This window comes from Lonchura striata, chromosome 18, assembly GCF_050655825.1.
Source record: "Lonchura striata isolate lonStrDom1 chromosome 18, ASM5065582v1, whole genome shotgun sequence".
Lineage (NCBI taxonomy): Eukaryota > Metazoa > Chordata > Aves > Passeriformes > Estrildidae > Lonchura > Lonchura striata.
In genome coordinates this window covers 1,363,350-1,388,194 of record NC_140720.1, presented here as the reverse complement: position 1 = coordinate 1,388,194, position 24,845 = coordinate 1,363,350, and the positions used below count along the sequence as shown (strand labels likewise).

Genomic DNA, 24,845 nt, shown 5'->3' with positions numbered 1-24,845 from the left:
CTTCCATCTTCACTACACCATCATGCAGTTATACCAGCACTCCTCACTCACCCTTTTTGGGAATGATAGTTGCCTGATGAATTGTGACATCTTCAAACATAACAGCCATTTCCTCCATGGCCACACCAAGAGACCGTGCCAGTGTTCGCCAAGCCAGCACGAGGTACCCAGTTGCGGGGTACAAAACTCTGCCGTCAATGCAGTGACCAATCAAGTAGTGGTCAGGAGAGTCAGGGCTCACATCTGTCAAAGAAAAAAGAGTAGAATAAAAAGAATAAAAATACTGTAATAGAGAGGTTTTTTCTCCTCAATATCTACAAGAGGCTCTAGTTTCTCCAACTATCCTGCCTGACAATATGCAGCTCTTAGAATTACTCTTAGTCTAAAGCAACAGAGGTTCCTGGCTTGTTCATGTTCTCTCCTCCCATTTCAGAAACAGATACAGGTTTTTGTCAATCCAGACCAAATATCTAAGCTTCAGAAGATGGCTTCCAGGATGCTGTTTTGAGTGTTCTTTTCTTAGTTTTACAAAACGAAACACACAGGTAAAGCAGGAAAGTGACAAACAAATAGTAAGCCCGAAACAAGCAACACACCAATATTGTAGACTGAAGCAGATGCAGAGCCTTTGGAACCTGATGGAAAGTCTTCAGCTTTTGGAACATCCCAGTCCTGACTGTGGTCCCATTTGATGAATGGAGAAATAAGGGGTGTTCCCACAGGGACAGGGTATTCTACAGCAGGGAACAAGTTATTTCCAAGAACATTTATCCTAAAAAGACAAAAAGAATCAAGACAGTGGGGGAAGGGATGGGAAAAAAATCATATGTTATAATACTTAAGAAGTCAGACAGTATTTAGTCTCAGACTCCATGTCTGAGATGTACCATGAACACTTACTGCAGCCAAATTTGTAATTAACAGTCTATAAGATGCAAAATTTATTTCCAGAAGCTAGTGCCAGGTTCCTAGGCCTTTAAATGGCACTTCTCATTAGAAGGCACCTTCCTTGCCCAAGCAGTCTCTAACCCACAGGAACATTTCACAAGTGAGCATGCTAAGTATGTAAGGCACAAATGTACATCCCATTTATTTCAAAGCTTCTTGAAGGAGTGTTTGAATCCATGTGAAGACACGCATATTAGAGAAGAGACCTAATTCCCTTCTGTTATTCCACTCACCCTCCTCCCCTAGTCTCCTTACCCAGTTAAATGAATCTTTCCAATCTGTGTCAAGAAGAACTCCAAATTATTTTTGTGATCTTTCTTCATCAAAGGCAAAATGGTGCAAGTTGGTTTCAAAGTTCTCTTCAAGATAGCCTGGTCAAGCAGAATCCATAAATCACTGGTAGAAGACATCACTTACTACTTTGTCTCTGAATTTTTGTCTATAGGTCTCAAGACACTTATGTATCTGTGCCAAGAGTTCTGCGCTAGCTGCTGGCACATACACCACTTTAACAGAGAAGAGTACCCTTCCAGCAACCCAAGCTGTTGCACATCTAATAAAGCAGAACCTACAGAATATTAATGTAATTCTGCCAAAACACAAATATCCCTTTCCCAAGCAGACTGTGAAGTGAAATCAACACCTGCACTTGAAGAACTGCTAAGTCACTTTCTCATGCCTCCCACTTGCACACAATCCCTTGTCAGGAGAAGCACCTTATAGTCTGAAGTATCCTACAGCATTTCTCAAGCAAAAGCTATTAGACCAAAAAACTCAGCCTTGAACACCTGACCCAATTTTTATCTTCTCTTCAATTTGATCCTGTGGTCTTTACATGAGAAAATAAAGGAATGGAAGACAAAATTGGGATACTCTTAAACCCAGACAATGAAGTCTTAGTCACTTGCATTAGAGTCCAAAATTGCTCAGTGATTTCAACATGAGGCATAAAATCTCTATTGCAAAAATATATGCCTAATTTAAAAACTGTACTCCCGATTCTCCCTTCAAGTCACTTTCAAAGCATAAGACTAACATGATATAATAAAGATACACTAGATTGAAACTCAGAAGTGCTGTGTAACTATTAATCTTGATCATGAGCAACTACCATTCTTCCTAAGACTTCTCCTCTTGCATGCCACTGACCAAATGAAAAAGACCAGTCCTTGAGACTTAAGGGACAGAGACAAGACCACACCACTGATCCTGAGGAGCAAGTATTTCCCAATGCACCTCATGTTCTGCATTCTCTACTATGGAGCTAATTCAATGAGAATCAATTTTTATAGGGCAGGGAGAAATTAATAACCTGATCTCATTAGAGAAAGGAGTTTAATAAGAAAGTAAGCTCCTGTGGCCTCAGACTACTTGATCTAAGAGAAGAGGGGAAAACACTACTGCTATCCACCACCTTTTAACACAAAACATCAACCCAAATTCAGAGTACAGATGATAAAAGATGTTTTTCATAGACAAGGCCTGTTAAGTTTTTGCATGTCTCACTCCACCGTAATTTCTGCACACACTCTCCATTAGATCCAAACCATGAAATGCTTTCCTTACTTATTATGCAGTTTAGAAACCTGGCTATCAGTTATCTGAAGTGTATAGGAACAAATAGCAGCAGTAATGTGAATGTCTGGGTGAAGAAGTGGAAATGTGTTAGGGATTTTTTATTTTTAGTATTAACATACACCACCCCCTAAAAAAGCACAGAGAAACAAACAAAAAAACAAGCATTGAAACTGGGAGAAGCTCAGAAGTACTGAAGGAAGCAAAAGCTCTCAGAACTGGGGGGGGAGGGGGGGTTGAAGTAGTCTTTCCTAGTTATCAGACCCTCAAACTCCTTGTAACATCATGATACTATCAATATAGTGTCATACTGAAACAATCAAATACGATACCTGTAAAAGAGCATGTGGAGCAATCTCTACTACAACGGCATTCTCTGGAACATGCTTCAGACCTTCGTGGAACAGCACTGGATTCACGAGGTTGTTCACATGGTACTCAGCAGAGGAATTCCTAGCCAGATCACCTTGCCACTGAGATTCAGGGATAGATGTACTGATCCATCGTGCTGAGCGACGTTTAGGGTGTGGAATAACCTACAGACAGCCAAGAAAGAAAAACCAGAGAAAGAGGAAAGAGTTACAAGTCATACATAGAGAACAAGAGGATTGGCAAAAGCAAGCAGTTCCTCCTTTTTGCAGGTCACTTCTCCCAGGTTGATTGCTCAGGACATCCTCCTGCTCCAGACCAAGTTATTCCAAACATTAGATCTCACAGAGGTCTACATGCTCTTCAAGAGATTTTCTCTTCCTTCTGAAAGAGGAGTCCCCTTAAGCTCAACATAACCTATAGGCAATCAGGGTGTCAGAGTATAAGCCATGCCAAGCCATGGTTTGGCAATACTACCTTTCTGAGAGCATTCAACAGTGCTGGTGCAATAGATGCCATGTAATGGGAGTGAAATGCGACGCCAGCACTGCGCACCTCCTTTGCGAACACACCATCTTTCTTCAGTTTGGCTACAAACTCATTCACAGAGTCCTAAGAAGAGAAATATAAGTGAACTAAGAGAGAAGCTCACAAAATACTTGGCATTTGCACAAGCCACTGTAGTCTGTCCATACCCTTCATCAGTTGCCATTTAAGGGGAACCACGGCAGTGATGAGGTAATTGCCCTTCTCAGTCTTATAATTTATCATCCTCTATGCCCATGGATATAACAGATTTTATTACTAGCTTACTGAGGCACTAATATCACTTGCTCTCACAAACTATTTGAGTAAGTTTATACAACATACTATGTCCACTCCACCACTTCAACCCAGCTCCCCTTTCCAAGTAGCTTGATCTCTAAGTAAGTTTCATGCTTTCTTCAAAATTGAACTTTGCAGGTCCTACTCATAATCCCAGTACACACTGTATAAGTTCCATGCTCACCAGAGGCCCCGAAACAGTGACAGTGTCCTCCGAGTTGTGACAGGCTGGTACCACATTTGGAGGACAGCGTTGTTTACACTCCTCCCATGTCAGACCTGCAGAAGAAGACCACAGGACAACAAAAGTGTCTCTAGCTATGAGCCTCATAAGAGGAGGAAATCTTAACTGCACAGTCACTGTGCTCAATTCAGCACTTTGCAAAACTGGGAGATACTGACATCTACCTCTCTCCCCTCCAAAGCAATTCTGCAAAAGCTAAGAGTATTTACCCTAGAGTTTTACCATGACACTTATCACAGTTAAACTGAACACAAAGCCAAATCTTTGCACTAACCCATTAATGAATGAGGTAGGGGTAACCCCCGCACTTTCAAAGAAGCTACAGAAGTGGTTGTTTAGTCTCATGTTGCCATTAGTTTCTAGGAGCCAAGCCCATGTGCTCTCCCCTGCTCTAGCTTGGATTGCTGAGAGACACAAAATATTTATACAAATCAGTAACTCTAGTGGCATGCCGGGTTAACATATGAAGCATCAGGTCATACATTACATAAATCACAGGAAGAACTTGAACTCAAACATGAGATTATCAAAAACATACTATATGCAGCTTTCCAAGTTCTATGATAAGAGTGTCATTTATTTAATCTCAAGGGGGAAAAAAGCTAAATTAGGTAGGTTGTCCCTTGCAGCATTACCTAAATTAAGAAGTCTAGGATCATAACAAGTGTTCTAATCCAATAGACTGCATTATACCTGCAACAACTTTTCTCTGAAGTGTTTCAGGTTTTAATTGACCACTGCATCCAGTAAGAAACAGAAGAACAACGGTGCTACCAAGAATAATTTTACTTTTAAACATATAAGTCACCATAAAGTCACACTACAAAGCAAAACTGCTGGGTCTAAAATTTTGCTTGACAGTGGGCAAAACTATATGACTTACACAAACACAAAGTAAAGCTTGTTCAGGAGTAAGCTTACTCCCAAGTGCTATTAGGCCGTAGTAAATTCCACTAGTCAGCTACCCACTACATCATAGTGGCTTACTGTTTTCACATCCCATTGCTCCTGCAGACAATCAGAAGTCTCTTTTTGAACAAAATTACAAAAAAAACCCCATATATATACACATCTGTGTGTGTATGATACATATCTATCAAGAGCCAAAAAACTCAGTGCTTTACATTTTCGCCTTGTTTCAAGGTATTATTTATGAGGCCTGTCACTGGTCACCTGATAATAAATCCCTCCATTTACACTTAAAATTTTGCATGGTTACCAAAATCCTGATGTATTCCACGACAGTGATCACTAACATTTTATCCACTTAAATATTAAAGAACCTGTTCTACATCAGAAGAAAACCAACAAGAGGCAACAGTGGCCAAGATTTTACAGACATGACAGTTTCAGAGACCAATTTTATCTCAATGGCATACAACAGAGATCAGATGCATATTCCTGTATAACTCTTTTGGTAAGGGTGTACCTACCAACAGCAGCCATTCCTCCAGGTGGCAGTTTGGCCTCTTTAACACATCGTCCCCGCCAATAAGCGGCAAGAATGGCTTCTTCACGACTTAAGGAGTTATCTGCATAGCCACAAGCTAGTTCTCCCACCGAGTGGCCCAAAATACCATCGGGTTGCAGACCTGCAGCCTTCAGCATATCAATCTGAGCAATCTGCAAGCAGAAGTAAAATTACTGATTCCACACCAGATTAAGCAGGTGTCAGGCTTCAAAGCTACACAGCAGTAGCAAGCACATAATAAAATTTTTGGTACAGACATTCTTGGCCTCACTGCTTTTTTTTCTCCCCACAATTACAGCTCCATCTTCCTTTCAAAGCAATCCTAAGAATCATCATGCAACTCCAGTATTGTCTGGGCCTCTTCACAATCTAACTTTCCACTAAGAAAATATTTCCAACAACATGAGGCTGCCACGAATGTGCCTGTAAGAGGCTAAGACCAGCTTTCCAGACCACTTTAAAAGCTTGGCCTCTAGTTTATTAAGAAACCATGAATACCACATTGACACTCAGAACCATGAAGAGGCTTCATTCAGCTCGACTTGGTTCATTTGCAGAACAAATTTTAGAAGACATTAAATGGAACCTTGCTCCAAGAAACTTAGGCATTCCTAAAGTTCTTAATGGAAGAAACTGTGCCATATATGCAAATACACATGCAAATCAGTTCAGACCAATATTAGTCCAAACATCTTGTAAGAAAAAAGCAGTGAGGCCAAGAATGTCTGTACCAAAAAGTTTGTTATGTATTTGGAAGTGGCAAAGCCTGAAACTGTCAGGGGCACAAAGTACTTCCTTCTCTCAGAGAAATATTTCCAACAGTTGCCACTTGCTGATTACACAAAACAAGCTTCCATTAATTGGTATAAAGTGTTACCAGCCAAACAGATACATTAGCAGAAGGTGTTTATGTAGATTGAGTCCACTACCCCATTGAGACTTGCCTGAATAGCAGCTAGTCCAACAAATGCATGAACAGTGTCATCAAAAGTGTTCTCATTTGCTTGCAGCAGCAGGTCTGAGACCTTAAGGCCTGTGTTCTCCAAAGCCTCATCTGAACGCAATATAGACTGGCGAAACACATCCAACTTCATAAGGCTCAGGCCCATGCCTTTCCACTGTGTTCCCATGCCTGCAGGATATGCAAGGAGAAAGTGAGCTTTTAGTAATACTCTGAAACAGGAGTAGACAACACACTTCTTCTGGCAGTTAAAAAATTCTAACTTTTATATTTCTTACATTCTTTAAATTGGGCACTGCTTATTATTTGCTGGGCTTTGCTATAATCAGAAGATAGTTAAGTTGGAAGGTTTTGATAAAATACAGAAAACACAAGACTCCTAGACATGTCACAGAGTTGCAAAATATTTCCTCATGCTACACTGTGAAATAACATTAGAACACAGAATACAATTGTTCAAGCCCCAGATCTAAAGAGGAATAGAAAAGCCTGGACTCAATATTGCACACCTACCTGAGCATATGTACCAGAGTGGTCTACCAGATCCTTGAACTTGCTGAATCTCTTTTATGTCACTTTCAGTGCCAACCAGTGTGTAGCCCCTGTAGGGCATGGAGGACACAGGAACTGCAGAGATATCGCTGAGCAGGCTTACAAATGGGCTGCATTCTCCATGTTTTCTGCTCTCTTGAATTAGTGTTTCCACAGCTTCCTGGGTTCTGCCAGAAATCTGAACCAACCTTGGCACGGTACTAGTCTCCACAGGTTGGCATTTGTTCTTATTTGGCCTCAGAATGACATGAGCATTAGCACCCCCAAAACCAAAAGAGTTGATACCGATAAGGCCGCCTTTCACTGGTGTTGGTTTACAAACTACCTCCAGAGAGCCATCTTGTAAGGCAGGAATATCTGGATTAGGGGTATTGAAATGAAGATTTGGAGCCCACAGCCCATGTTCCAGAGAGAGAATGACCTGAAAGAAAAAAAGAGAGTTCTGTGATCCACATTCTCTCATGACAAACATTCTTTTGTTATTATTTAACTACAAATGACCACATAGCACATTCTGAAGCAGCTCTCTATGCTTGGATAAAGGAACATTTCAGAGAATAGTATTGATGTTACTGAGGTAACAGCTGCATCACCCAGGCAAATTTTCAGATCAGGCAGGAAGTCAGCAGGGAAGTTGAACGTAGTAGCATGAAGTTTAGCTTCCGCTCTCTTTCTAACTGGCAAGCCATGCAGTCTTGCTGGAAGAGCAGCCTACCAACTTTTTTCACCAACCAACTTTTTTCCCTTTCAGATCTCATCCCTTTATCACGTTCCACTTCATCCCTCCCCAGTCACACACAGTCACACAAATCATCTTCCTTACTGCAACAAAATGCTCCTATTTCTTGTTTTGCTGCAAAAGAATCAAGCTGAAGCACTGGCAAAGAAGTCTGCTTGCTGCTTTACACCCATTTTTTGTCTCGATTCAAAAAATCAGAAACAGCAGATTGGGCAGAACTGGCAGAGCCAAAGGAAAGTAGTGAAACAATGTGAGGAACAAAATATCTGTGCCAAAAAAAGCAAGAGCCCCCTTCTCTCTACATACAGCTCATGACACCAGCCCCACATTCATCTGTGGAACAAGCCCAGCAAATTGCAGGCAACAAGGTCAGCTGCAAGCACAGTGTGCTCTGTATGTTTGACAGTTCCTTTATCACCCCAGAATGGTCAGAGAGACATACTCTTGGGAACTGCTTTTTCAAGTTGACTATCAGACATGGCAGCTTACCTGGGAGAACAACCAATAACAATAAACAACTTCAACTTACAGTCAACATATTTAAAGCTGCAGTGTAAGGATTTTCATGCATACTGTCCTACACCTACAATACTATGCAGTTTGAATGTGCTGCTGCTTTACACTGATACACATTGTACTTAAGGTTTGCCATGGTTTCTACCTAGGTTTGAGAGCACAGTACAGTGAGCATATCACCAGTGCCACCAAAAAGCTTTGCCTTTGCTGCAAAACAAGTGATTAGATAGGCTGAGTAATTCAAAGATTGAAGGTGAGTTTTCCCTTCCTTATTAGAATGACTGAAGAGGCCTCAGCAAACCTTAGTTTCATTCCTACCTACCCATATAATTAATGGATTCTCTTCAAGTCTGAAATCTGACACTTTCAAGATTGAATTTCCTAATACCTCACATAGCAGCATGTTATGGAATTCTGGAAGAAAACACAAACTGCAGACATACTGAGACAGTTACTGTCTAAGAAACACTGGGTTTGGTGTAGAGATGGGGACAACACTACCTCAAAGTTACGATCCTGTCCTGACGGATTACAGAACCACACTAAACAAACTGTTACATACAACACAATATGGATTGAGAAGCTTTTTGTTATGACTAGGATATTATTCTTTCTATGAAGAATATGTTAGTCAGAGATAAAGGCACTAAAAACCACTAAACTTTTCTCTACAGAGAGATGGATACTGCTATTGCCATGCAGGTGAGGCTACTACACTATTCGGGTCACAAGCAACCACTTTGAAGAGTCTAAAATTTTAGCAGTGGCGGTGTACATGACTTTGGTTTGCAGGGTTCTATGGTAATAGGCTTACAAGCAAGTGTGAACATTAGCTAGCTCTCTGCTAAGCAGTGTAGCAGCCAGAGCAATAGATGACTGTCTGCCTACAGCAGTAGTTAGCAAGCTGGCTGCTAAGACAGACAGTTATTCATGCTGGTAGCCTCATCCCAGAGAACTCACCTGGCTTCCTGCCATCCTAAGAGAGAAGAGGAAGAGATGATACAACCCTGACAGAAAGCCAGAAGATCAGCTGCTCTTTTGGCACCGAAAGCCCACACTGCCTCTCACCTTTGGTCACTGACAACTACTCCAAACATCTAAATCCCTCTACATGTATGTGCCTCAAACCCAAACGGCTTGCAGCAGAGTTCTGTTGGAAGGTCCAGTGTAAGGACTGAAAAAGTAATCAACAAGGATTAAGGATCCCAAAGCCTTCATCCTGAGCACAGCTATGCTCTTATAGAATTCAGTAGGAAGCAGGAACTGAAGCATGTGTGAACACAGCAGAGGGCCACCTAAGCATTTGATGGTTTGCTGGATAACCACCTGAGTTTTTAAAAGTATTCACCTGTGAGGCAAGTAGTTAATGAGAAACACCTGAGTTCTTAAAATTATCAGTGAACATTTTACCCTGAATCAATGCAGATTTTCCCTAAACCAACCAAACAAGACCCCACACACTGGTGTTACCCATAATTCCAAATTTTCCTTCTCAAACCTTCTGTTACCTTGGCTAATGCAGCAAGCCCTGAGGCAGGCTCTGGATGACCCATATTTGACTTGGTTGATCCGATCAACAGTGGCTCCCTCTCACAGTCACAGAAGATACCTGTAATGCCATTTACTTCCTGTGGATCTCCAACCTAGTATGAAGAGAATCAGAATGGCTATTAGCCAGCACTCCCAAAACACACCCCCCCAAAAGAGAAATCTGAAAGATTATGGCGTTTGAGCAAAGTCCAAAAGTAGGGAAGCAGAATCTACTCTACTAATTGGTAGAAAGCAAAAGGATTTTACTTTGGGCAAACAAAGAATAATTTAATGGAAAAGTGTGGCAAGAAATGGAAGGGAAGAAAACACTCAGTCCCCAAGGGACCATGCTGACCTTGGTGCCTGTCCCATGAGCTTCAACATACTCCACTTCTTCAGGTTTGACACCACTTTCCCTGTACAAAGATCTGACCAACTGCTCCTGCATCTCTCCAGATGGGAATGTCACACCTAGGATCAAAATTGCCATCAATTCCACTCTCCTATCAGGTGCTTCCTGTTCTGATTTTAGCATCCTTTAATTTGCTTTGGATTGCCAGGTCCCTCCCCAAAAAAACAAACTAAAGACCTTTTCACCATGTTCTTAGCACCAAACTCTCAGGTGCTTTAAGAAGAGCAGAGGAACCCAAAATTAATGTAAAGCAATGAGTTAGGCTAGGGTGGAATAACAGAATACTAGATGTCTAGGTTAAGCAAAACATATGAAGCTTTTTGTCACCACAACTGAAGAGCGGGACAAGCTGGACAACAGTAGGGTAAGAGCTTTATAGTTATAATGCTCCATCTACATTTCTACCATCACTGCAGAAGTTACTGCAGAGATGTCTTGAGGAATGCTAAACTAGCAAGAGAACACTGCTGTTACTTCAGTACAAACCACTTTTGTGTTTCTCCTTGAAGTACTTTACAAAACAAGGTCCTGAACTTTGCATTATCAAAACCAGAAAATGAAAAAAATCCCAAAACCTCAAACACAAAAAAAAAAACATTCAAGAACCCTACAACACACCATTTTTTATGGCAAAGACTAGACTGAAGAGTTCTATAGGTAACGTTTCAGCAGCTCAAGACTGACCTTGCTCCTTAAAGCCATCAGTGTTAACTCCAGCATTTACAATTGTGGCATAGATCCTCTTAGCCATAGATCTCTTGGTCAAAAGAACAACAACAGCAGCTTCAGAGCGACAATATCCATCTCCTGAGAGCAGAGAGAGGAGGAGTCATGATTTCTGCTCTGCTTTGTAAAATGTTGCCAAACACCATGCAGGAAGATTGCTGCTTATAATAGACTATTTTGAGAATTTGACGTATCTATTTGTTTTAAAGAAAAATGTCATGACCTGGGAAGACACAGTATCCATCACAAATTTCACAACAGAAATTTTCCATCAAGAGACACCTTATTTTTCTCCCCAGAATCAGAGGGATGAACCATGGTTTCTTCCCCACAGTTAGTCTTCCAGGTTCAATGGAGGACACAACATAGATCAGAGTATGGCCCAACCAGTGCACATTGGAACAACTACAAGGTTAGCTCTTTGCTGTACTGAGAGTAGCTGGTCACAGACTGTAGAGTAAGTTACTCTCATACAACAAGCTTTTGTACTAATGCCTTACCTGAAGCATCAAAAGTCTTGCAGGCACCACCATGACTAAGCAGACCCAGTTTCATGAACTGCACAGATGTGTGGGGTTTCAGCAAGAGGTTGACCCCACCTACTAGGGCTGTACTGCACCGCCCATGACGAATTGCCTTATAAGCATTTTCCAGAGCAACGAGACTAGAGGAGCAGGCTGTGTCAACAGTTAGGCTTGGCCCTTAAGAAACATAAGGGAAAAACAACCTTAATTTCCTAGATTCTTCTCCAAAGACTACAGGATGGGATTACAAGAAACATATTAAAAACAATGTTAAATATGAGTTCCTTCAGAACATAGCAGATAAACCTGATGCACCTGGAGGCTAGAATCACCATCTCTGCTTAGTTAGAAGGTAAGGCATCAGAAAAATGGGAAAAAATTGTGAACAGATTTGCTTTAAGGGCATTTTTAAAAATTTTGTCTCTCCATCAAAAAGAGAACACAGCTTTACAGGAAAGTATCATCTAATTATCCATTCTCATCAATAAAAATCCCTCATCCTTCCTGATGCTGCCTTTGCCATTATCTCTCTTCTCTGCTGCAATCTACATCAACTTCCATCTCTCCATTTCCTTCAATACCATACACGGAATCATACATTGAAACATACGCATGCCAGCAATCGCATAATTTCTGTGGCTCTCCTACTTCTTCCACTTTACTCAAAAAAACGCCAATTGCTACAGTCAGTAGCAGTTTATCTCTGGTCTACCCAAACTCCACGTATCTTGGTACCAAATAGCAGTCTAAAGGCCATGAAGGCTTCCTGACATCACCATCTTTCAAATGAACACCAGCTATACACAACAGCAGCAGCTGAGTTATAAAGCCTTAGAGGGAGTCCTATCATACAGTCACTATATATTTTTTACTCCTCATACACCTCCTAAGAACAATTAAATACTATTTTCTATTTCCAAAAGGGGTCTGTGCCATAATATCCATCCCAGTCCTCTACAGCAACTGTGGTACAATCATGCTGAAATTGCAATTGCTGATCAGCATCAACAGGTTTGGGGGACACTTACCTTTTAAGTCATAGAAGTAGGAAATCCTGTTGGCAAGCATAGCACGCTGACAGCCAGTCATACTGTATCCCAAAAGCTCTTCTGGATCTTGGCTAAGGGCTTCAGCAGCTTCTGACCCACTGGCACCAACCCATACACCTGTGTCTGTGCCACGGAGGGTACCTGGATTAATACCTATAGGGATTGAAAGGTAGATTACAGTAAACAAAATGAAGGGCAAACTGGGGAGATATCAGGTACACTGGCATCAGTTCACCAAAAACTATTTATTGCCCCTTTCTGGCAGGCCTGCAGCATTGTTCCTTTACCTTTACTAACCTTTTAACTGTTTCAACTGCAGACCTTAAATATCTTACTTCAGAGTCAATCAAAGTTTGGTATTGACTTTCGGCCAGAACATACTGTGCCCTGACGAAGCTTTTCAGCCTAGCTGGGCATTACTAGAGTCTTGTGTAAAAAAGCGCATGGACTATGAAAAGTACAAGTGCTGACAGGACAAGCTAACAGTTGACTTCCAGTAGAGAGAAAAGGAGCAGACTGAATGGGAAGAAAATCACGGCACATGAAATGTCATGTGAGCATATCAATATCTATCTCCAGCTGAGATCTGGAGTACAAGACAAAAATGAGAATTCTGAAGTATAAAAATAGCCAACAACCAGAACAACAAACAATTTTGCTTTAAAAAACCACATAGCAAAGTCAACTGTCAGAAATCTCTGCTGTTTCTTCTCTGTGCTTAAGGTGTCCTGGAGACAAATATTCAATCTCCAGATGGAGGCTTAGAAGCAGAGAAGCGAAAGCTCATTTCAGTAAAGCCACAGAATCTTAAGTGTTGGAAGGAACCTTAAAAGATCTAGTGCCAACCTCCACTGCCACAGGCAGGGAATTCTTATATACACTATACCAGTCTGCTCAAGACTTTACCCAACCTGGCCTTGAACACTGCCAGGGTTGGGGCATCCACAGCCTCCCTGGACAGCCTGTTCCAATATCTCACCACCCTAACAGTAAAGACTTTTTTCCTCATATCTAACCTAAATTTCCCCTCTTTCAATTTGTAACTTGTCAGTACTAGTGAGGTGGTTCCAGCTTTTTCCCCATCTGCTTATGTTCTGACATGAAACTGATTAACATGAAGAATAAACTTGGCTTGGTGGATATGTAACTCAAAATCTCAAAACACTGGCAAATGATAGAAGAGAGAGGGTCCTATTTCTGAAAGCACACTTCCTAGGAAAACCTTCTTTAGAAACAGATCAAATGCTACAGGTTCCCCAATAATCTGGCCAACAGACAGGAATACATCATTCTTTTAGACCATGCATGAGAATTCTAATCAAGTCATCCTTCTTTTCCTTTTACAAAGGAATTATTATGGAATGTTAGGGTAGAGCAAAACATAGAAAAGATCTAGTTGAAGTGAAGCTGACTGTTAAAGTGATTTGGTCATACTGGTTTGTGGTTGTACCATATGATGCAGGTACATATTTGCTAGCAGTCAGCACTGATTTCTTTCGTTTGCATTCCAGAGACAACAGCTTTGTTCTAACCCTTGTACTGAGATGTGGTAGCCCCATAGCATGTCTTGGATCTCCTCTCTAATGTGATGGCTTTCCCTTGTTAGAGTTCTCATCACAGAGGTTCATGTCTACACCTGTTACACAGAGACAACACAACTTCATTCTCCCTCTTCAGTAATCCATCCACTTACCTCCATCCAAAATAGCTTCATAAGAAATTTCCAACAGCAAGCGAAGTTGAGGATCCATTGTATTAGCTTGTTTAGGGTGAACCCCAAAAAAAGATGCATCAAATTTGCTTATGTCCTTGAGCTTTCCATTTCTCTTGGGCAGTCCATAAATTCCTGAAGAAAAATTTGACACTGAGTCCCAAAATACATAAACAGTGAAGCCGCTACAAGCTGAGACACAGTACAGAATGACCACAGTTGATTTTCAATTACACATGAAACCTCACTCCCCTGTGCAGTACCCAGAGGGCTGCATGAGTATCTACCAACCTACCTCATTGGGAATGAGAATGCTGCATTAGCAAAAACAACTGTAATTTTTAGGACTCTCCTGGATATAGCAGCAAAGACATTTATCTAGTTTAACCATTTTTACTTTGGCAAATTGTATGAAGCACATATAGTCTAAATGGTGGTTCCAGTCACTCACCAAGTAGAAGAAAAAGAAAAGCTGTTTTTGACTTCTGCAAATCACTTCATAAAAGTATTCTGTTACTGAATTTCTTGATGATTTATCAGAAGTTAATTCAGGTCTGGAAGGATTTCAATCTCATAAATTCTCTTTTCATAGGATAATTCCTCTAAAACACTCAGAACTCACGGCTCCAAAAGGAGGGACAATAAGCACATACCTGGTTTCCACCTCCGATCATCCTCTGTGACCATATCAACTCCATTAAGCAGGTTCTCCCAAAACTCTTGCAAGTTCTCAGATTCTGGCAGCCTTCCTGCAATGCCTGCAATCACCACGTCCTCCATCTCTTAACTTTTCCCTGTTGCTGAGATACACAAAGCAGTAAGGCTAGTAAGATTTCACACAGAGGAAAGTATATGTGTCTTGTCTTCTTGACATGTTGTGACAAACAAGCATATTTGCAGGAACACCCACACAGGAACAGCCCCATGGAGTCTCTACTATTAAAAAAAAAAAAAAAGAAAAAGAGATCGCAACCAATCAAATGGACCATAAGACCCATGGGGTTGATAAGGATGGAAAAAAATGATCCTGAAGGAGCATCAGGCTCTGAGAACCACCAGTTTCTTTATGACAACCAGAAAATGCGTAAGTCTACCTAGTCTACCTCTACTAAAGCAGAGCCTCTGTGAAGCCTCTGTGAAGTCAGCAGAGAAGAAAGATTAACATGCTAGAGCAGAGGTGGGTGGAGAAATGATGAAATACACATAGTAAAAAACATAATTACAAGGCAAACCTAACAGGTAGCAAAACAAGTTCTACAATCATTCCAAAGTTAAATGCTAACTTAAGAATCAATAATCAAAAGATTTGTTGGATGTGAAAAAAAAGCAACCCCAAACAAAACTACAAGAGTGCACAACCCCCCCCCCCCAAATAAGTAACACAACCCTAACCCCTTCCCATTAATTCTGAGTAAACAAAATCCTGACTAAAAACCCAAAACAAACCTACCAACCAACAAAAAAAAAAAACAACAACAAACCCCCCATACACACACAGAGGAGAAAACCCACACAAAGCACAAAGTTTACAGTACAATTCAGCATCATTTAAAATCAAAGAATTAAGTGTTATATCTAAAGTGTTTCCTAAATGACCCTGCACTGCAACATGTTTAAAGAACTCCGAATGTGGTACTGACTATACGATAGAGGGCGGTGCTTTAAGATATGCTGTGGCAGAACAGATCTGGAATACAGACAGGATGAAAACCATCAGCTGTTGTCCCAAGAAATTTTCATGTAAGACCCCAGTCTCAAACACCACAGGAGAGCATCATGCTGCAAAACATACCATGGCAGGGCACCTGCATCAGACAACAGCACCAAATGATAGCTTGTATACTACACTCCTTTATCTTCTACTACAGTAAAAAATGTATTAACAACTAAGTAGACAGGAGGCAAGTTAACTTCATGTTTCAGTTAAATGAAAATTATAATTTTAGATCCTAAGTAGACAAGTTAAAGGAGTAGGGGTAATACCCATATAAAAGGTGGGAATTTTTTAAAATATGAAAATACATAAAAATACAGCTGCAGGAACCAAAAAGAAAGTAAGCATTCGCAGTACTTCTTTAAATAATCCTTCTGGTAAGCAGGGGCAAAATATGTTTTAATGTGTGGGATTTTAAACAGCGAAAAAACACAAAGGAAACTAGGCATTCAAACGACTACAAGTCCGACTTAATAACTTTGAAGGAAAAGGTTTGTTACGAAAGACCTGAAGTTTGACTTCCATCAGGTATTACGCTACATAGTGGCATGCAGGCCCATTGCTTAAGTGCTCCTGGTGCTTGATCATCTTCTCCAAAATACAGCACTAATGGGTATTCGCTGATGAGTGCTTAGTGGCTGTTTTTCCAACCCAAGATGTTTCATTTGGGCATTGTTTTGCAGCCTCTTTCAGGACTTCCTGATGCTTTTGAGCAAGAAACGAGCCCCTCTTCCATCCATTGACTACACTGCTCAGGCAAAATGACACTTTCCCACATCTGCATGAGGCTGCTGGAGTGTGCAGAAGGAAAGCAGAGCCCCTCTGTACAGCTGAGGCGTAGTACTGCCATAATGTAACCACAGAGGTTGCCTGATTTCTTTCACCCTTCTTTCCTTCAGCAGTAATCTTGATTCAGATCTGTGGAGTAACTGTGAAATTACTCAACACCTAACACTGAAAAAGAAGAGATGATTACTTTACCCAGTCCATTCCTTCTGGGAGCAGAAACAGAAGTGTTCCCAAAAAGACATCTTGGATTTCTAGGTCTTGTGTCAAATACCCAAACAACAAAAGGTTTATTCCACTCTTGTTCATTTAAAAAAAGAAACATCAAGGGCCAAATTGAGCAAGGCCTTTACTGAGAAACTAGTCCCCAAAACTTAAATTGGTAGTAATAGGCCCAGTCCACTCAGAGCTTAAGTTTTTTTCCACTCACACAAAACTAGTAAGTCAGTTTTACTACTGGCTTCACCACCGTACCTGTAAAAACCAACCAAGGGCCACAAGGCTACTACACTTGCAGCATTTCTGTGCTGGGGCAGGGAAAGAGATCTTGAGCACAAAGTTTACCATTTAAGCTTAAGATACGAGACACAAAAGTGATAATTTAAGTATTACTCAATTTTATACCTCAGCTCTTTGGATGATGATCTCTAGGGAGAGAAATATAATTTCTATTTCAGGGGACTGAAATACGACTTATTTGATTGTTCCTTCTCAGCCCACACCTCTTTCCCTGGAGTATCAGAAAAACTCTATCCAAGTAAAACCAATTGATGAAATATTGTTTCAGACAGTGAAGTAATGAAATTCATCAATGAAACAATTTTTGCCAACTTGTTGTGAATGTAGTTGAGCAAGACTATGTCAAAGGTGGAGAAAAAGATGCTGCAGTAATCAAAATTCAAAGAGTAAGAGCCAAGAAGATAATTTTAACTCAAATAAGAAAAGCCACAAATAAAAATATTTTAATACACAAAGAACCAGAAAGATTTAGATTTGCCACAAAGATCTCCAAATGCCTAAGATAAAATACAAAATATGGATTAAGCAGCAGAACAGCAGAGAGGATCTGTTGTTGAAAAACAAGAGTGGTCAGAAGAAAAGTCATTAATATTAAGCCATCCCTGATTAAACAGTGATTACAGTAGTTGTTACAGTTACCAACAATGTTTTCAGTCTTCCTTGACAGATAGTAAGCAGGTAAACCATTTTAAAATTTGATTGACTTTGCCCCCAAATGGTGTATTGCTTCCTTCTTTTAAGTTATTAGAGACTTGTTTTCCATAGAGCATTTTTTGACTATACAAAGTAATTCAGTACACTGACAGATTTTCAAGCATAGGGCATAGCACAGATCAATAAAGAACATTTATTTCTACAGATGTTTTAAAGGAGGTTAGACTACAGAAAACATACAAACAGACTGCTCCTACTACCTCTGATGAGCGAAGTGTTCAAAAACAACAGGTCCTAACAGGAGACAAAGAAGATAAAGAGGGAGAAACAGGAGTCTTCTACTTCTTAAGGCTTTATTTTCTGAATCTAACCAGACATCTAACATTCTTCTTCCTCAGTTTATCCTATGCTTTTGCTTAAATTGAATTGTGTGAATTTTCCTCAGACACCTAGTGTTTTTAATTGAATAGAGAGAAGCAAACACCACAGCCAAACTTCCCTCCCTCTGCCAAAGTATCAGTGCAGTAGACACCTCAGTTAAGCCTAAACTACCATCTTGCTGGATTTGCACAATATTTTTTAGCAATTCTATTGTGTTGCTGACTCATTCAGTTTGTGACTAGTAATAACTAACAATCCCTTCTGGTATCAAGGCTACTCTTAAGTTGAAATAATGTTTTCTATAGCATTTAAAACATTTTTTTTTTCAGTCCCTCACTAATTTGGCACCAAAAATTAATCTAAAAATAAGTATTAACCACCATTTTCCACCATCCCTGGCAACCGTACAACTTTTTAATAATACTTTTATCTCCTGTTTCCCTACAGAAATAACCCTCTGACCATTAAGGATATAAGCTCATAGAGGGAAAGAAAAGCCAAAAAACCCAAAACTAAAACCAACAAACAAACTGAAGGTAAAATCTGATGCCTTTGCCCACTCATACCTGATTTGCCAACCACTGAACATTAACTTATTCTGCTGTAACCTGTTCACCTAGGGTTTGGTGAAGAAAGGAAGGGGAGAGGGAGGGAGAAACAGCTGTTCGCAAAGAAATGACAAATAAACCCCAAATCTTTTTTTGCCTGATGCACATTTCCTTTTCCTAGACAGGATCAAAATATTTATTTCACTGTTATTTTGATAGCTGTCATCATGGTGGGACAGAATCCTTAAAGTCAGTTCTGCTATTGTTTCTAGACAGTCCAAATCTTCATCTTTTCTGGATCTCTCATAATTGTAAAATGAAACACTCATGACTCCTCCATAGCTTTCTTCAGCACAGATATTGACAAAAGAACTGTTTTCTTTGTTTTTCAGTACGATTACATCACAACCCAGACTTCCTAATTGCTGGCTATAATTTCTAAAATTCATAATAAAAAAGTGTCCTTACACAAAAACTTCACTTATGAAGAACTATAATGCTTGTCTCCAAAAACTCCATTCACAGAATAGAGGCAAACACAGTCTGGCTTTCATTCTTTTGAAAGCATTTGGCTACCATCCATCTGTATGTTACAGATTCAATTTAACAAAGATCTTTCAAATGCCTCTGCTTCAGGTATTTATCCTGTCAACCACAACAAAAATGAAAAACAGTAGAATGTATTTATATTTTAAAAGAACTACTTAGAGGGAAATACAGTCTGATTCAAATCTGTTACTGGAGAAATAGTAAGTAAGTTAGGCTTTACTCATGGAATCAACACAGATTGGTTGATTCCCAAGTGGTCAGAAGTTACCTGTATAAAAATCGAAGTCCTTTATCATGTTGTAAAATATCTGTTCATAACTGCCCTCATCTCTTAATTCACCCACTAAATGCAGCCTTTCATAATGTCCTATTCTTTTCACTTTGTTTCAAGGATAGAGGCTGCAGGAAAAGCTGAATCCTTTGCTCATATGGCTTGAGGTTCCTTCTCCATTTTTTAGGACAAGACACGCTCCAAAGCCTCCAAAGGTGGCGTGATGGAGTGGGCAAGTTTATTCACACACCGTTAACATTGCCTGTTTAAATTTAAGCAATCAAATAAAGCTATTAGCTAGGACAATGCACATTCAGTATCTTATAGGGCCGTATACCAGGGAAGGAATGTGGAATAAGCACCAAACGGGTGCAAAAACACCCCAACAGAGAAGATTATCACATTCCTAACAGAATCGCATCGTCAAATCCATAATGGTGTATCACCATCGGGCTATTTCGTGTGGGCCGTTGGTTTATAGAGAAGTGGGAAAAAATAGCTTAGCAATATACATGCACGTTTTTTCAGATGGATTCCCAGAACCTATTGGCGAGTCTCCCTTCCCAGTATCGAGCGCCGATATGCTCTCGTACAAGCTTTTTCAGCCTGCCACGACCGTGCCTTCGCCCTAACCCGGGCCGGCGTGCAGAACGCAGCGCCGTGGCCCCGCTGCCCGGGCAGAGCGGCCCATCCGGCCCCAGCGACCACCCGAGCCGTGCGGGGCCCGGCGCCCGAGCCGCAGCAGCTGAGGCCGCCCCGCTCTCGGCGGCCGCCCCGCTCTCGGCGGCCGCCCCGCTCTCGGCGGCCGCCCCGTTCCCGGCGGCCGCCCCGCTCTCGGCGGCCGCCCCGCTCTCGGCGGGCGCGGCCCCTCGCGCAGCCGCTGTCGCCGGGCGCGCGCAAGGACTGCGGGCAGCGGGGCCCGGCCGCGTCCCCGATCCCGCTCGGCCCGGCTGCGACGGGTCGCGGCCGTGGCGGGAGGCTGGTCCCCGCCCGCCGCCAAGATGGCTGAGCGCCAGCACCACAATGCAGCCACCTTGCTGGGCAGGCGGAGCGGGAGGTTGCGGCACGGTAACCAGCTGCTGAGGTGGGGGACTTTCCCCGGAACGACCGCGCTGGGCCACGGGAGAGCAGCCCGCAGCAACAGGGCGCGGCGACCCCAGGGCACGGGAGGAGAACTTTCCGGTCGCGCGGACCGACCCTGCGGACTCCCGCCAAGCCCAGGGACCCTCATCGCCTACCCGGCGTAAAGGGCAAGATGGAGCCTCCCCAGCGCACCCGCGGGGCGCAGCGGCCCGCGGAACCTGGAGCAGAAGCTGCCGCTCTCCTGACTAGGCCGCACCCGCTGTCACGCCGATACCTGCACAAGTCCGGATGGCTTCGTGTCGGTAAGACTGTCGTCAGCTCAGTGCGGATTCGAGATGCTGCGGGGTGGACACTGCGGCGGCTGGTGCCGGGCTGTGCACGGCCGATACTCCGCGCTCTCCTCACTATCTCCCTCTAGCTCCCACCCTTATTTAAGCAGTCGCCACCTCCAGCGGCCACGCCACATGGGCTGACAGTTTACGCCTCGCCGCAGTCCAATGAGAGTCGGGGCAGGGCTGCTCCGGTCAGACCCGGGATGATGCCAACCCCTGCCCGCCGGAGCCGCTCGACGGGAGGAGGGGGCCCTGGCCAGGCCGGGGCGGACACAGGCGGGCCCGCTTGCCCGCGGCACGGGGCCAAGCTCTCGCGCCCCGCCCGCCCCGTACTGGAGGCCGTGGAAGGCTAGGTGCTGCGGGCGTGACTGGCTTTGGCCTGGCTTGGCCGGGGACTGGGCAGCGCCGACCCCCCGTGGGCGCGGACCTTGTTGTGTTCCTCTCCCACCTCCCCGCGGGTAGGTACACTGTGGGGCGTACGACCGCGCCGTGCCGGCACCGTGGCTCGGCGACTGAGGCGAGGGCGCGGTGGGCACCGGTCCAAAGCGCGGTTGGATCGCGCAGCACCCGCGGCGCACAAAGGGAAAGGACGCGGGGCCGGACGCGCAATCCCGGGACGGCACCCAATGCGGAGGAAGGGGCACGTGGGCGGGGGCGCGGCCCTGCCAATCGCGGGGCCCGCGCGGTGTTGCTAAGCGATAAGGCGATGTGGTGACGGCTGAGGGGTGGCTGCGGCCGCCGGCAGAGTGAGCAGCGCCCGTAGCTCTCCGGCGGCGGCGGTCGTTCACCCCGGCGGAGCGCGGTCCCGGGGTTACCACAGGGCAGCAGGCACGCCGGCCAGGGATGCGCTGCCCCGTGCCCAGGCCCGTCGCGCCGCCCTGACTGGCGGCAGCAGAGCGAGTCCGGAGGCGGGGGGCGGGCGCCAGAGGTTCCCTCTCCGCCGTGCCCCTGCTACACCCCCCTTTCCAGCGGAACGGGGCGGATCGTTCTGCGTTTGGGCACCTCTCATCCACTTTGCCTGTAACTTGCGCTCCTTCAGTTAAACCCGAACAGTAGCGAATATGAATTTTCTTCTGCATTCCCTGCGACTGCCACTCCGAAACAAAAAAGCCTTTCGGTCGGCAAATGTGGGCTTGAACACGGGGATGCAAGAAAGTTCCCTCGCTTTGTCTCTTCTTCATGGCTTTGAACTGGCTCTGGGCAGAGGCCCCACTCCCGGGTAGCACTTGCACTGCCGCTTTGCAATACAGCTTCATTTAGACCTTCTCGGGACAGACCTTTTGCCTTTATTTGTATATTCCTCAACATAACAGGTTTTTAACCCTTTGATAAGGACAACAATAAAAAATGTCTTCTTTTACCTTTTCAGTACTCAGTGATCTGCCTGAATTCTCTTCTTCGTACGCATTCCTTTCTTTGTACAATTCAATAGTATCCACAGTAGTACCTTGCTGCCACTCTTCTAATCTACTTCTTAGAAATCAGTGCCCAGTTTGTTAAATATTTTGGTCATACGAGAAATACATTTTCCTGCTGTATTTAGTATCCTTAGCACAACCGCTCCATGCAGTATGTCCATATGATTTATTATTATGCATATTTTGTTAATTTTCATACTTACATGCTATGTTCTCAGAAGTACTCTGAAATAAATGTACAATAACTGAACTACTTTTTTTTCTACCACAAGTAAAATAAAATGAAACAACCTAGATATCATCTTTCCTTACCTACAGTTGACTTAAGGAAACCTGTTTCTCAGGGAAACTGAATAAATTAAAGCTTCGTTACTGGCAAGAGGTCTGCATGAACAGGCATGCCAGTTGACATGGGAGGGGGAGTAAACAAACAACCGCAAAAAAAATCGCAAAACAAAACCCCCAAAAAACCACCACCCCCCCCCCAAAAAAAAAAAAACCCAGAAAACCCTCAAACAAGCAAACAAACAACAACAACAAAAAAATCTCACAGAAACCTGCATACAAACCTACACAAAAGTGTTTCTGAAGTCTGCAGCCCATCAGCTTACACCCACAGTGTACGGAATAAAGAGAAATGTTTTCCAGGTTCAAATGCAGTATTGCAAATATCATGGAATAAACTGCTCTTTTATGCTGCTTTTAACACATGCACAGAATCACATACTACCGAAATACTGTGCATCTCCATAGGTTAATATTAAACATGTAAATAACAAAATAAATTTCAGGATGATCTACAGCTATTATAAAATCTGGAATATACACACTGAGTTTTAGAAATAAGCAGTGAGTGCTTTAACTGTTGTGACCTGGGCCAAAATTCCTGTACTTGTTAGAAACCACTATGCTTTGTGCTACAGAAGGAACTCATCCAGGGCCTGGTTCAAGGGATTGCATCATGTTGTCCTGGCTCATGAACAATGTTGAATCCAATGACAGGATTTTCAAGTAATGAAAATGTTTAGAAAGAAGCTCACAAGGTCTCTCAGTCCTTATATTGGCTTAACAACATCTCACGAAATTTTGTGCAGATTTAGCATCTGATTATATCACTGCACCTTTGCACTAAAGCAAAATATTTTCAGTAGGTAGTACAAAAAAACCCACATTATCAGGTGCTGAAGAGAACACCTCCTGGCAAAGAGTATAATGAAAGCCTTTCTATAAAGAAATGCTCCATAAAAAAAAGACACTCATGGATAAATACCTCTATTCCTTTGTTTACCATTTTAGATTTTATATATTTAGCAGCAACTGATAAGTATTATTCACTTCAGTGATACCACTTGCAGAATCACAGAATCTTTTAGATTGGAAGGTACCTCTCTTGACATCACTTAGTCCAAGCCCTCAACTCAAGGGTCAGCAGGAACAGTCTGGCCAGGCCCATGTCCAGTTGAGTTTTGAGTATCTTCATAGACAGAGATTCCATAACTCATTTGGGCAATCTGTTCCAGTGCTTGACTATCCCCACAATTAAAAGTTTTTTATTGAATTTTTCATATGCATTCCTTTAATTATATGAAAGTTCATCTCTAATATCCCAGGACAGCTCAGCATTTCTGGAAATGCTACAAAAATACACTGATTCCTTGTATTACTGTCCTGGCATGATAATTACTACAGAGCTATCATTTCTTACGTCACAACTCATTCAAGTTTTCTTTTAGTTTCATCTGTTTTAAGACTTATTTCTTACAACATGTCTGTGTTATTCTAATATTGTCTGTCTATGATTCTAATATTGTAGCAGTGTTTCTCACTGCTTTGAAGTCCATACAATCTCTTGTCAAGGGAAAATACAATCACTGGTGTGACAATAGAAATTTAATTTTATACTCTTCCATGCTCTCGGAACAAGTGGAAAGAGCTACAGAAGATGAGAAATAATACAGACTCAGATGCAATATTTTTAAAATCCCTTTCTATCAAGTAGAAAGCTCCACAGGATTAACGGTTGCATTATTTAGAAGACAAGTAGGTTGAGGCATCCCACTTCTAAGCTTAAATTACATCTACAGTTTCTCAACAAAACATCTGCTGAAGTCCTGCAAGTCCTGCCTGAAGGCACAAGGCTTTACCTATATGTTATTGAGCATTTCTAAATCCATGATGCAAGAAAATCTTAACATATATAATTAAAATAAATCTGTATTAACAGCGAAGACTGTAACCTCATAATGTACACAGATTAACCCTTTAATTTAGGCTTCACTGTATGAAACAGGGTATCTGTTCTCTCTTCTGGCTGCAAATATCTCAACCTGACATACAAAACTGAGTCTGACAATTAGACCCGATACACAGATGTCAAAGTAAGTTAATAGCAAGTGTGTAAAGAACCTATGTGACAACATAGAAATTAGTCTTTAATA

The 24,845-nt window shown here is 42.4% G+C and overlaps 1 protein-coding gene across 1 annotated transcript in view; it reads right to left on the bottom strand.

Annotated features, from left to right (window-relative positions):
- The window catches only part of FASN (fatty acid synthase), a 41,530-nt gene extending 20,458 nt beyond the window's left edge, over positions 1–21,072 (bottom strand). Inside the window, exons 1-17 of the mRNA XM_021534061.4 lie at positions 20,932–21,072; positions 14,806–14,952; positions 14,135–14,287; positions 12,421–12,594; positions 11,369–11,569; positions 10,827–10,949; positions 10,086–10,201; positions 9,709–9,843; positions 6,907–7,366; positions 6,377–6,564; positions 5,395–5,584; positions 3,902–3,996; positions 3,370–3,504; positions 2,856–3,059; positions 1,204–1,319; positions 597–772; positions 52–243 (exon numbers count right to left, since the gene is read on the bottom strand). Of these exons, the coding sequence (XP_021389736.1) occupies positions 52–243; positions 597–772; positions 1,204–1,319; positions 2,856–3,059; positions 3,370–3,504; positions 3,902–3,996; positions 5,395–5,584; positions 6,377–6,564; positions 6,907–7,366; positions 9,709–9,843; positions 10,086–10,201; positions 10,827–10,949; positions 11,369–11,569; positions 12,421–12,594; positions 14,135–14,287; positions 14,806–14,932 (2,785 nt within the window). The 5' untranslated portion in view covers positions 14,933–14,952; positions 20,932–21,072. The remainder of the gene's footprint in view (positions 1–51; positions 244–596; positions 773–1,203; positions 1,320–2,855; positions 3,060–3,369; positions 3,505–3,901; positions 3,997–5,394; positions 5,585–6,376; positions 6,565–6,906; positions 7,367–9,708; positions 9,844–10,085; positions 10,202–10,826; positions 10,950–11,368; positions 11,570–12,420; positions 12,595–14,134; positions 14,288–14,805; positions 14,953–20,931) is intronic.
- Between the last annotated feature and the right edge of the window lie 3,773 nt (positions 21,073–24,845).